We start from the raw sequence: 12599 nt of genomic DNA, 5'->3' as shown, positions 1-12599 counted from the left end.
GGGGGTGAAACCGGCTAAGTCTGCATATCAAATCGTCATGACATCTGCTCGGTTTGCTTTCCCCCGACCAATCGATACCGAGTGACAGATCCAGCCCTGCAGTATCATTTCAGTTGCTATTTCTGCATCAATCACCAATATCCTTATCACTGTTTTCTCAATGACCTGTTAAATTATTCATTTCACTCTCTATTGTCTGCGATTTCTTTCCCTCTTGAGCTCTCAAACGTTCTTTGATTGTGTTCTGTCTCTTAACCCCCCTGTTCATACATGCAGCTACAGAGAGATAAGACGCAGCGCAGAGACAGAGGTGGTTATTTTTAATGGAAACCCGCTGTACGAGGGCAACGCAGCATTAAAGGTGCAAAGACCAAAAGACCCAGACTGCGATAAGCTGTGGTGACAGCTGTGGGTCGAAAAAGTTTTACAGTCTTTAAAACCTATTCATCTAATGTAGATCAGCATTCTGGGTTTTTTTTTTTCTCAGCCCACACACTGAGCAGCAGACAAGCTCTGATAACGCACTGTATCGTACCTGCACAGCAGACGGTGTTGGTGAACACCTGATGGACAAGAGAGGAACATCTCGCAGCTAAAGAAGCAGGCTGACAAAAGCAAAAACAAGGATGAATATTGAACGTGCATTCATAACACAAAACACAAAAACAACTCCTAATGAATGATCATGTTGTGTATGCTGGAAGTGCAAACAGGCAACTCTGCTGACACGCTCACCATAACAACTTTATTAGATGATAATATATTAAAATGATGTGTTTACAGCTTGTGCTGCTGCCAAGAAGTGGTAAAAAATAAATAAAATTAATGCTAATAATGGAGCTTTAACTTAACGCGTATGCACTGTAGCGCTCGGGATGAAACAACATCCCACAGGGAACAATTGTACAGCAGGTCACGATCGCCCAGTTGCCCTCAGCCTTTAATCATTTGTTCTCTCCTCTCCTCTGTTTGCCTCCTCTCAGATGACCCAAGAACAGTGCACTCATAGGAACAATGTCCAGAGTTCAGAGAAACCACAAGTGTACAAAGTGGGAATATACGGCTGGAGGAAACGCTGCCTTTACTTCTTTGTCCTGCTGCTGATGATCCTGATCCTGATCAACTTGGCGCTCACTATCTGGATCCTCAAGGTCATGAACTTCACCATAGTAAGTCCGCTGCTTCTGCTTTTATTCGCTCTGGGCTCTGAACATGTGCATGTTTGTTCTGATGAACTGGATTCCTCATTTAAAGCAAAACAACTGCAGCTGCACATCACAGGAAACATTTCTGTTCAATGGTTTTTTTTTTGTTGTCTTGGCCTAAAAGCCTTTTTCAAATACTTTCTTGGAAGAGAAGCTGAGGGATTAGTTCAAGCAAAAAAGGGACATGAACCCGTCTGTGATGAATATTTAAGCCGCTCCGCTCATAATGTCCCAGGTTCTTCATTAAATGTTAAAAAAAAAAAGACCTTGTGTCTACTAAGTCACGTCTCCATCCAACTTTGATGCTCCAACCACCACATTACATTTACACCTCACACTGAAGTCTTTGTTTCTCTTCATGATGCATTCATGAGGCTTATGTTAGGGTTTGATCTCCTGCTGCTGCTGTTGGGATCCATGTGTGGAAGTTAGTTGTACTTTGTGTTTTTTTATTTTTATGCATTGCACCACTTTGCAATGTGTTGAAGTGCCTGCAGATTGGTTTCAGTGGCCGCTGTATGTTAATCATGTATGAAAAGCTTTTTTCAGGAGTGTCTGAATACAGGCTGTGTGCATTTCTCTGTGGACTGAGGCTTTGATGCTTTCACAGTATTAATATAGAAGCTATACCTGATCTATAATCAAACTACACATGGACAGAGACCTTGAGACTGTATGAGACCTTTAATAACTGAATTAAGTATGCAAACATGGTGAAGCTGACTTTCGACCAACATAGTATTTACAACCCGAGTCTTTCTTCTTTTGCTCCTCGTCTGCTTCTTGTCTCCGTTTTGTAAAAAAAAAAAACACAAAACAAAACACCTTTGTTCTCTCCTTCTGGGATGCATTTAGTCTATGTGAACCAGAACTGAAGGATGAAACCTCCTCCTCTCCTCCGAGCTGCGCCACGATACCACTACATTAAAAACAAAACAGAACAAATGCTCGGGGCCGAGGAGCTCAGATGTAAACCATTTTAACTCAGGATCACAGAATAGATTCATTTATTTATATATTTTGTCTACATTTATTTTGGTCCTTGGCCAATCACTGCTGGGTTGTTTTCACACAGAGCACAATCATCAAGTGTTATTTATAGAGTTCAAATGCATGGAAGCCGCCAAAGTAAATAAAAACAGAACAAACAGCTGTAATCTATAATTGATAGTCATATGCGAAATGCAAATAACCATACACAACAAGTGGAAGTGGTTAATAGACTGAACGAATGTCATCTTCAGCTCTCTCTCTACAGCTTTCATCCATCTGGCCCCAGGTGTCTGAGGTTTTATGAACTGAAGATGCAGTCAGTTCAACCAGTCAATTAATGAGCAGTAAAAGACCAAAATAGGCATTTACCTCCATAAAAGTAACATGGACTATTACATTAAAGTATGTGCATAATAATAAAAAGATGCTGTATTCATGATCAAATCATTCCACGCTTCATCCGGGACCGCCGCCGCCGCCTCCTCCAGAGTCTGAGTCTTCCTCAGTTTTTTCCCTTCACTTTTACTGTTCCTTACTGCCCCTGTCTGTCTGAACCTCTCTGCTTCACTCTCTCTCTCTCTCTGCTTAGTAATCCACTGTGCCTGTGATGAGTCAGATACAGATGCAACAGAGTACGACACACACACACACACACACAACCATATAAAGCACATAAAAACACACGCACATGGCTGCTGCTGTGAATAATACATGAGGTCTGCTTCACAGCGAGGCTTTAATATGAGATCTACATAAATCAGAGAGCAGTTTCTCAGATGCTGAGCCGTATGTTCTGACAGAGCGCTGCTGCACTCACAGAGCTGTAATGTTTTTAATGTGTCTGTCTGTAGATGATGGAGCAGGGAAAACATTTGAGATGTGGGTAGAGATGTGTGAAATAAAAGAAATCTAAGTCAAAGCAAACCAGGAAATGAAACCCCCCCCTCTCCTCTTGTAGCTCCACCCTCCCCGAGGTGACGGTCTTGGATTTAGAAGGTCGTCATTGGTCCACTCGGTCCACCACCAATCCAATACTCACGTTTATGACCTATAAAACTACCATCAAAGCATTATATGTTCCTTAACATTAGCATGTTAGCATGCTAGCTCACTGATGATGTTAAAGCACGCTACAGAGTCTCACAGTGCTGCTAGTGTGGCTAGTTCAGTATCATACAGACAAGGTAGCAACTATTTCCAGTAGCTACCAGAAGCTACATAGTTAGTTCACCCAATTATTATTTTGTAATTATGGCGGGAACAAAGGAGGAACTTCGGCTGAGAGTGGTGACTGCTTTGTTGTGACATCACAAAGTTCCAGAAGTCCTGACGGCTGGTTTTAAGGCTCAGTTTCTGAATACAGGCTGTGTGCATTTCTCTGTGGACTGAGGCTTTGATACTTTCACAGTATTAATATAGAAGCTAGACCTGATCTATAATCACACTACACATGGACAGAGACCTTTATACAATACGAGACCTTTTAAAACAATACATTTATAGCTATCGTTTTTGGTGTGGATGGCCCTTTAATCCAATTTGTTACCCTGATGCTATTGATATGTTTGCTGGTTTGCTCCCATGAGTCATATCTGAGGGTATAGACTCACCTGCCACCTGTATGGTCGTTGAGGTTGGAGGACTTGATTCATGTCTGGTGTGAATTCCCACTACAGGAGTATAGTCCAACACAGCTTCACCCTGCTGCAAAAAACTGGCTCTGCAGCTCTAAACCTGTGCACCTGCATTGACATGTGGTGATGCCTTTGTCAAAAATACTATCGTTGGGATGCCACACCCAACACAGCAGCAAGTCTGCGGTTATGGGATGTTTCCTTATCTCCTGAATTAATTCTGAGGCTGCAGAACACGAGGGCTAAATCCAGACACCAGCCCCTAAGAAATCATTTTCCTAATAGAAATCCATGAATGTACATGAGATCAGCAGATGCTCAGAGATTTATACCTGTATTCATAACAGCTAAACTCAAGGACTTTGAGAGAGTAGGATGTGGAGAAGGAAGGGTGGGGGCTTGAGGAGGTTAGAGGTATGAAGAGATGAAATATTTAAACCGACTGTATTTACCGAGATGAGTATGAATAATGAATACAGCAGCAGAAACGAGCAGTGTACATCAGGTACAGTTGTGTGTGTGTGTGTGTGTGTGTGTGTGTGTGTGTGTGTGTGTGTGTGTGTGTGTGTGTGTGTGTGTAAGGAGCTCGTGAGGCTACTTCGACAAATTGTACAGTATATTTTCAAAATGTATATGTGTACAAAAAGCCCTTGAACTACAGTTAACCTGTGGTCTTCATAAATCCGAAAGTGATCTCATTGTGTGTGTATGTGTGTGTGTGTGTGTGTGTGTGTGTGAGAGAAACAGGTATAAATGTACAGTTAGTGTGTGTGCACTTAGATTTCATGAGTTTTTTTTAAATATTAATTTCACGCTGGCACACATCCATCCCTCTTAAATGTCTTTCAGTAGAACATCAAACCTGTCTGACCTCTGACCTCGCTGCTGCAGACGAGCATTAAGAGAGTTTTGGCTGGAGAGAGAATATCATCAATATCATCATGTTTTTATCTCTGTTTTTTAAGATGATGTTCTGCTGCTATTATCTCACCTCAGTCAGACTGCTGCAGCTTTCTGTTCAGGCCTTGGTCATCAGCCGGTCTCCTACATAAACACGTCTAAATAACCTTGTAGTTCTGTTGTTGGACAGTTTTTACCAGCAAGTCATAACAGTGTGTTGACTGGGGTCTGGTTCTTAGCCAAACTGCAGATTGCTGTTGCTTACTTTCCTCTGAGTTGGAGGTTTTCCCGCTTACAGAAAGTTAACAGCATGTTGAGCTCGTCTCCTCTTACTTCCTCACTGAGAAATCTGGATCAGGCCTTGAGCCCCGCCCACCACCTGCTGGCTCCAGGTGGACAGGTGAAAGAGCAGAGAGTATCAAGATGGTGAGAGGAGGAAACATCAGAGAGACTCAGCCTCATGTTTGAGCCTCAGTCAGACCCAGACTCAGAGGAGGAGTCTGTTGAGACCAGAACCAGAGACTAGCAGACTGATCAGAGCAGTTAGCGCAGTTAGCATCTTTGATTTGTTGATCCTGTTTGTTAGTTTGTGACTGGCAGCGGCTGACACAGTGTTAGCGGTTGTGCTCATGCTAACTCTCCCTCTCTCTCTCTACACTGACAAGGTTCCAGGTTTATTTAGCCCTGCCTTCTGTTCCCACAAGTTGACAGGATTGGTTCCTTAGGTTTGTGATGTATGAAACCCTGGCTGTCTGAATCGGTTGTTATGAGACTGTCATTGGTTCACTGCAGTTCAAGGAGGAAACATTTAACTTTGGCAGTGACTGCTTAATTCACTCATGATATGTTTTTCTATCATGTGTATTCAAAGTTAAAAACATCATGTGCCATCACTCCACAACCTTCCCTGCAGTTTCCTGGATGCATCTGCAATGTCGATACTCGACACTCGTAACAAAGTTTTTCAACCCAATCACATCCGAAAGCCTGAAACCAATCAGCACGTAACCACAGACACAAAGAGAGTCTCTTTTGTGGGAGTGAGTGCGGCAGTGTGTCGAATAATCAGACGTGTTGACACGTATTACCGCCTAGCATTTCCTCCATCCGGGGCCGTGCTCTCCTCTCGTATTTTCTGCTATTATGTAAATGTGTGTCAAGTCCAACTTGAGAGGTCCCTGCTCTGTGAGTGGCTCTTCGGAAACTCGCATTAGTGCCGGTCAACAGCTCATCAGTTGGTGTAATTGTCAGCGCTGCGCAGCCCACACATCAGAACACAAACAAGCACCTGTACAAATGCACTGAGTCATATAGGCCTACGTGTAGCATGTGCTTTTAAAGGCTGTTTCTGTGGTTTCAAATTGTGCGTATGACTCTTTGTATAAGGGGTTATTCAGTCCAGCTTACACTTGCACACTTATTATGTTTTATTACTTATGTGCATCTGCCTCTTTCCTGGTAAAAGAATACACATGCAGGAGCACATGTATGTGAAGCCGTGACACACACACACACACACACACACACACACACACACACACACACACACACACACACACACGTAGACACACACAGGCACACGTGACTGAATGATTCTGCTGATTTAAAGGCTGTTTACGATGGAAGTAGACGCCAAAAGATTCAAGTGAGCGACTATTCAGTCTGTAAGTTAATATTGGAGAGGCACCGATTTTTTAATGGCAACATTAGATTTGTGCAGCCGTGAGGAAAGAATCCTGAACGTAGCAGATGGTGTGAGCCTTCAAGAGGAAGAGGATGAGGATGAGTAGATTTGAGCCGGCAACAGGGATTCTCTCGCTTGTAATTTTTAAAGGCACTCGCTCTCACGTTTCGCAGTGTGAATCTCCTGAGTGCAGGTGTAGTCTGTTCAGTTTGAACTGTGAAAAGTCATCCTATGGGAACGCTCCTTCTCCTTTCAAAATAAAAGGCCGGCACTGGCTCTCTGCTCTGCGTTATTGTAAAAATGATAATATGTTTTCTGGACCTCGCTGCTCTGTGATGGCCGTTTAATGCGTCTCATTCTGTGGACACTGTCTTTGTTGATGGTTCGACTTCCCTGGCTCACACCCGGTTTCCTGCCGTCTCTCAGCTGTTACTGTCGAGTTGTGTCCAAAAATTATTAAAAATTCAAAAATACTAAGCACCAGCTGGAGAAGATGCGAGCGCAGATCAGTGAGCACGTAGAGCTGCAATATTTATCCAATCAATTATCAGAAAAATAATCTGCAGCTGTTTCAAATGGACTGCATTTACACACACCAACGCCGGCGGAGCTGCAACACAAAGTGCTGGCCGGTTTGTCAGACTGTTTTCTGAGTGATCCAATAAAAAAAAAATATATATATATATATATATATATATATATAACAGATTACATGTAAACACTCAGACAAACCAAATCCCTCAAGGTTTGGATGGTGGGTCCAGGTGGGCGGGGCTTGGTGACTGCTTGGTTGTGACATCACAAAGTTCCAGAAGTCCTGACGGCTGGTTTGAAGACTCCGTTTCTGAATACAGGCTGTGTGCATTTCAAAGAACACATGGGCATATCACTTTATATAATATGGTACCTTTAATGTTGCTGTGACCTTTTGACTGTGTGAATTATTTCATTTTCCAGTTCACTCTCAAAAATGTTTTTTTCACTAACACAGTCAGTGCAGTGATGGAGCAGGTTAAGAACTTACTCTGGAATTTCTTTAATAAAAGACAATCTGTTATGAATGTATTCTTAAGGAGACTGTTATTGACATTCCTTGATTCATGCAGCTCACATATTTTTCTCTCACATACAACAACAGAACCTGCAGCAGAGTATGTGTGTAAAGGGAAGTGCAGATCTTGAGGCTAAAGCAGCAGCAGAGTCAGGGTCAGACACTACGAGGCCTCGGGGCAGAAAATTCATTAAAAGTTAATAGAATTCCCATAAATTTAAAATTAAGGGTTAAAATGCCTCCAATTAGGATCACGCTTAATTAGAACCAGCCTGCCTTATTCCAGCCGCTTCACCATTTTCATTAAGTTGTCAAACACAACACTTGCTATTCCCTCTGGGGGCCCCTGGTCTTTGAAGGCTGGTTCTTTCCACTGTGTTCAGAGTGCTGCATCAGCCATACAACTACAGCAAGAAATAAGAGAAAAAGTCTTCCAGCAGCGACCCGTGAAGACGTGAAGCAGACTCCATCAGTGTCCACTTCCTCCTTGTGTGTGGCTGTAGGTGCCGCGCATCTGTGTGTGGATGTCGTGGGTGTCTGCTGTTTGTCACTCAGGTGTGTGTGAGCGTGTCTCTGCCTCTCAGAGATCTGCAGCTCATGCGGCCGCAGCGTTTCCAGCCTCCCGTCATGGTAAATAGACTCGTCGTCTTCGACGTAGAGGCGGGAGACAGCCGAGCTCCCTCAGATTGAGACGGATTAAAGTGGCTGCACCTCATGTATTTGGCGGTCCAGAGCTGGTGTGGTAATGAGTAAAACTGAGGGGGGGGGGGGGGGGCTGTGAGGGAGGGGTAGTGATGTATTAACTGCCCTCCTGTCCAGGTCCTTCCACTCCAGTGAACCAGGCCTATTTGCCTGCCAAAAGAGAAGCCTGCGGGGAGGAAGGAACTGATGTAATGGAGAGACTTCAGTGTCGTTAACTTGTGAGTGTCAGCGTTCCTCCTGATTAGTTGAGCCTCTCTCTGCCCTCTCTCCAAACCTGGAGCAGAAAACACAATACGTCAAAAATAACACTAATAATCTCCTCCGTTGGGAAACACGTGTTTCCTGTTTGATTCAATTTAGGTAAAAAAAAAAAAAACTTTTGTCTATATATTTATTTATTTATTTATTTTGAAGGGGAATTGAGGGGATTCCACCTTCCAGCCTGGTCTGGGACTAGCTTAAGGAAGTGACTGTGCACTGCTGTGTGTTTGTCAGACGTGTTTTACAGTCGTTCTTCCTGTTTTAATCAATCCAGCTGTCTACACATGTAGCATCAAGGCTCCTGTTTTACGCCTGTAAACGCAGTCCGAGTGTAATTTTACACTTTTTTTTGTGTTTTATGTTTGTAACTACAGTGATTGTGTGTTGCAGCTAACATGCTGCTCACGCTACGTCATCTATTTAGACACAGTGTAAAGTGAGATTTATTAAAGGTGCCATATTTGACAATTTTCACCTGTTTTATTTGAAGTGTTGATCCATAAGAAGATATATTTGTGGTTTTAAGAACCAAAAATCATTGCAATACACGTATTTCCCTTTATACTATATGGGACCTTTAAGTGTTTCAAACAGTTTGTCAGTTTTATAAGAAAAAATGTTTCAAGGGTGAAAACTAACTGATTATTTTGGCAAATACTTGTATGGTTCTTTTACCCGCCTCAGATAAAAAGCAGTACACACCCACTTCCCTGACCTTTGCAGTGGGAACCATCCAGGACTTCCTCCACATAATGGATTAGACAGTCCCAAACAGAGCTCCTGTGAATGTTGGCTCTTCATATCATCATATCCCAAAGTTTCAGTAGAATTCAATTACTGCTGTTAACATAAAAAATCCTGATCAAAACAAACATGTCAAGCTCATTATTTTGTCGGGATTTTATATTAAAAAGAAAACAAAAAACCTTGAAGTCATATGTACTTAAAATGAGTATTAAAAACTAAAGGAAATGTACGAAATCCAGTAGGCACATGTAGCATGCCAAGACCTACAAAAAAGTCTATTGCACCCATACCCTAAACCCAACAGGAAGTCAGCCAAATTTCCATTGCAATTTTGGGGTTGTTTTTTGCCATTTACAGTTTGTCGTGGCAAATTTTGACGAAACAGGAAGTAGTTATAACTCTAGCACACATTGTCCAACCTGGCCCAAACTATATATGAGTGTCCGCATAACGCTGCTTGCAGCTATAAATGTTTTTAAACTTTGTATTAAAATCAGACAATGAAAATCTCCCTTAATACACGTTGTTGTTGCACTTTCTGCTGGTAAATAGTAAAGTTTACTGTGAACTCACTGCAGCAGTGATGAACAGAGTCTTCTCCAAGCAAGAAACAACATGTTGATGTATGAGCTCTGAGAATACAGGTGTCAAAACTGACATAATTGGTGTAAAACAAAAGACGACTGAACAAATAAAGAGGCAATCAACAGACTAGATGTTTACACAGTCGACAGTGTCTCAGCTCACAGTACGGATGTGAAAAAAGTAATGGGAATTACGAGTTACTGACAGTTCAGATGTAGAAATAACAGTGGCAGGACAGATTCTGCAATGATAAGATAATAATACAGCGAAAACTTTTGCCTGAGTTTTCAACTGAAGCAACATGACAGGAAGTCTGTCAAAGCAGGTGGGTTTCATACATGAATGTTCACACACATTCAGTCACGTGTATCAGCCTCCAAGCATTTCAATCTTTTACTAAAACTTTTTTTAGTGTAACTTTGAACTGAAATTAAGGTCAATTTCATCTCAAAAAGGAAACATTAAGCAAATGATGATCTATCAGAAACTTTTAAAACTGAGTTTAGACCATTTCAGGGTCTCAATTTATTTAATATAATTTCAGAGACTTCTCCAGTACTTTCAGACATTCATCATGCTGTATACGTCTTGCAAATTCAAAACTCTTTACAACAGTCAGTTGACTTAGAAAACACCATTATGCTGACAGATAGGAGTTAACTTTGTTACCGTAGAGCACTTTAACAGGACACGCAACCGGGGAGAGTCTGCCTGGTCCCTGCTGCCAGGGAGAGATTAATGAAGGGGAGGGAGGGATAAAAAAAACACAAAACACTTTCCATTTCCTCTACCTGGTATCCCCACTGGAGCCTGTACTTAAAGAGAAGTGAGGTGAACTGTTGTGACTGCGTGATACGGATCACCGGTCCTGGGAGACAGAGCTGGAGCTCGCAGGAAGAGGTTTGCAGCAGCAGCTCCGCACCGGGGGCCGTCGGGGCCGTCTGCCTTCCCATCAATCCCAGGAGGGACCTAAACGGGGGCCCTGCACCGCCGACATCTCTGCCTCTCCAAGCCCAGAAGGGGAGCTTGACCTTCCCCTCTTCAGCCAAACCACCAGCTCTCACTAACTCCCCAGTAGTTCCCCGCCGCATGTTGTTTATTCATGTTTGCAGGTTTGTTGAATACAGATTCCATCAGGAAATTCTGGCAAGGTCACAGTGATGTCTCTGAATGTGAAGTGGAAGCTGCCGTCGTTTTCATACTCAAAGAGGAAAATTGAATACAAGAGGTTGTATTTTAGACCTGGGACGTCGTGATGTGCTTGACATTCAAAGGGGTTGAAGGGTTGGTTCACCCAAAATAGACGAGCCGTGCATGTCGCTTTGGTTTTATTTGGTTTCCAGATGTGTGGCTCTGAGATTTCTGCCTGAGGAAATCTGGGCTCTTATTCATCAAGTGGCTCCAAAACGCTCCGAGGAATTACACTGAAAATTAGCTTAGAACTAAAAATACTGAGGAGGACTTCTTACAATTTAAGCAAGAGGGGGGGGGGCTGCTCCAAGACGAGAGCATGACGTTGCTGTTTTATTACAATTCTCAGCCTCATACTGTATTTTTCTCTTTCAGTTTCCAGAATCAAACAAAGGTTGCGTTTTACAAAATTGCACATTCATCCCAGTCATTTCCAACGGCCTTAAACTTGGATCAAATTCATGTCACTGAGAATTATGTATGTATGTAGTCTGGCAAACTGAGACTGTCCTCCCATAGGTCGTCTGTACAGCAGGTTATAGTTAGGAACCATAGGAACCATAGTTACGTTTTGTTGACAGGCGACATCTAGAGGTCGCAGATATTATCCACGAGCAAAGGGAAAAGTGTCGGTGATGTAGAATAATGAGAGACAAAGTCCACGTTAGGACTGTTTATGTTGCTTCTATTATTCGCGACCTTCCATTGTTAGAGTTGTAACCATGACAACGAAGATCTTCCAATGTTGACCAAGCCATTGCCGTTATTGTTAGGTTGGAGGAGTGGCGCCATAAACTGGACACAGACAGACACACGGGTCACTTGGTTGTGGACCGAGTTGAAGCCCACATGGTCTAAATGCTCAGACTAAGTCTTCTGTCAGCAGGGATGAGGATGATTTCCATAGTAACAGCTGTGTAAAACAGGACTTGAACCATAACCCCTCCTTTCTGTGGCGACCCATACTCTGATATAACAGCAGAGGCTCCGGGACGGTTCGTTATATAAACGACGAGGACAGGAGATGACCTCAGAGCGGTTTACCTACTCCTGTAATCTGAGAGAGGAGCGCCGCCCATATTTATAGCTCACAGACAAACACACACACACACACACACACACACACACACACACACATGCAACTCTGTCGGTCTCTGTTTCTATCTCAGACCAACACACACAGAGACACACACACACACACAGTGCTGAGCTAAATGTGGCCTGTCATATAAAGAGCTGTGGTGCTTGTTGTTGTGCTGGTTTATGGGATGGAGTGATTTGGGCCGCTGCAGTGCAGTGGCAGCTGCAGAGTCTTCAGTCAGCCTTAAAATGGTGTCGTTTTCTATTAACCTCTGGGTGACACTGTTTAAGGTGTCCACATTATTAGCATTGTTTCTGTTCTTTTCTTTTCTTTTTCCTTTTTTCTTCTGCAGCTCAGCTCGCAATATCTTCACTCCCAAACCCCCGTCTCCTAGAAATTATGTTCCTATACTCCTAATGATGTAATATACTATTTCTAAACTGCAACAGCAAGTACGTCGCAGGCTGGATTATGTTCGGCGGTGACATTTTTTTTTTTTTTGAATGAATGAATGAATGGAGCAGTGCGGTTATTTACAGCAGCAGAGGTGCCAGGAGGTGGGTGG

At 42.9% G+C, this 12599-nt stretch overlaps 1 protein-coding gene across 2 annotated transcripts in view; it reads left to right on the top strand.

Annotated features, from left to right (window-relative positions):
- Positions 1-12599, top strand: part of sgcd (sarcoglycan, delta (dystrophin-associated glycoprotein)) — a 130764-nt gene that overhangs the window by 25073 nt on the left and 93092 nt on the right. For both annotated transcript variants that reach the window (XM_023406329.2, XM_023406330.2), the window contains exon 2: positions 984-1169. In XM_023406329.2, coding sequence (XP_023262097.1) covers positions 984-1169 — 186 coding nt within the window. The remainder of the gene's footprint in view (positions 1-983; positions 1170-12599) is intronic.

This window comes from Seriola lalandi, unplaced genomic scaffold (assembly GCF_002814215.2).
Source record: "Seriola lalandi dorsalis isolate HSWRI2012SDOR001 ecotype SW California unplaced genomic scaffold, Sedor1 jcf7180002054303, whole genome shotgun sequence".
NCBI classification, from domain to species: Eukaryota; Metazoa; Chordata; class Actinopteri; order Carangiformes; family Carangidae; genus Seriola; species Seriola lalandi.
The sequence above is the reverse complement of the archived record's forward strand: the minus strand, read 5'-3'. Positions and strand labels throughout refer to the sequence as shown.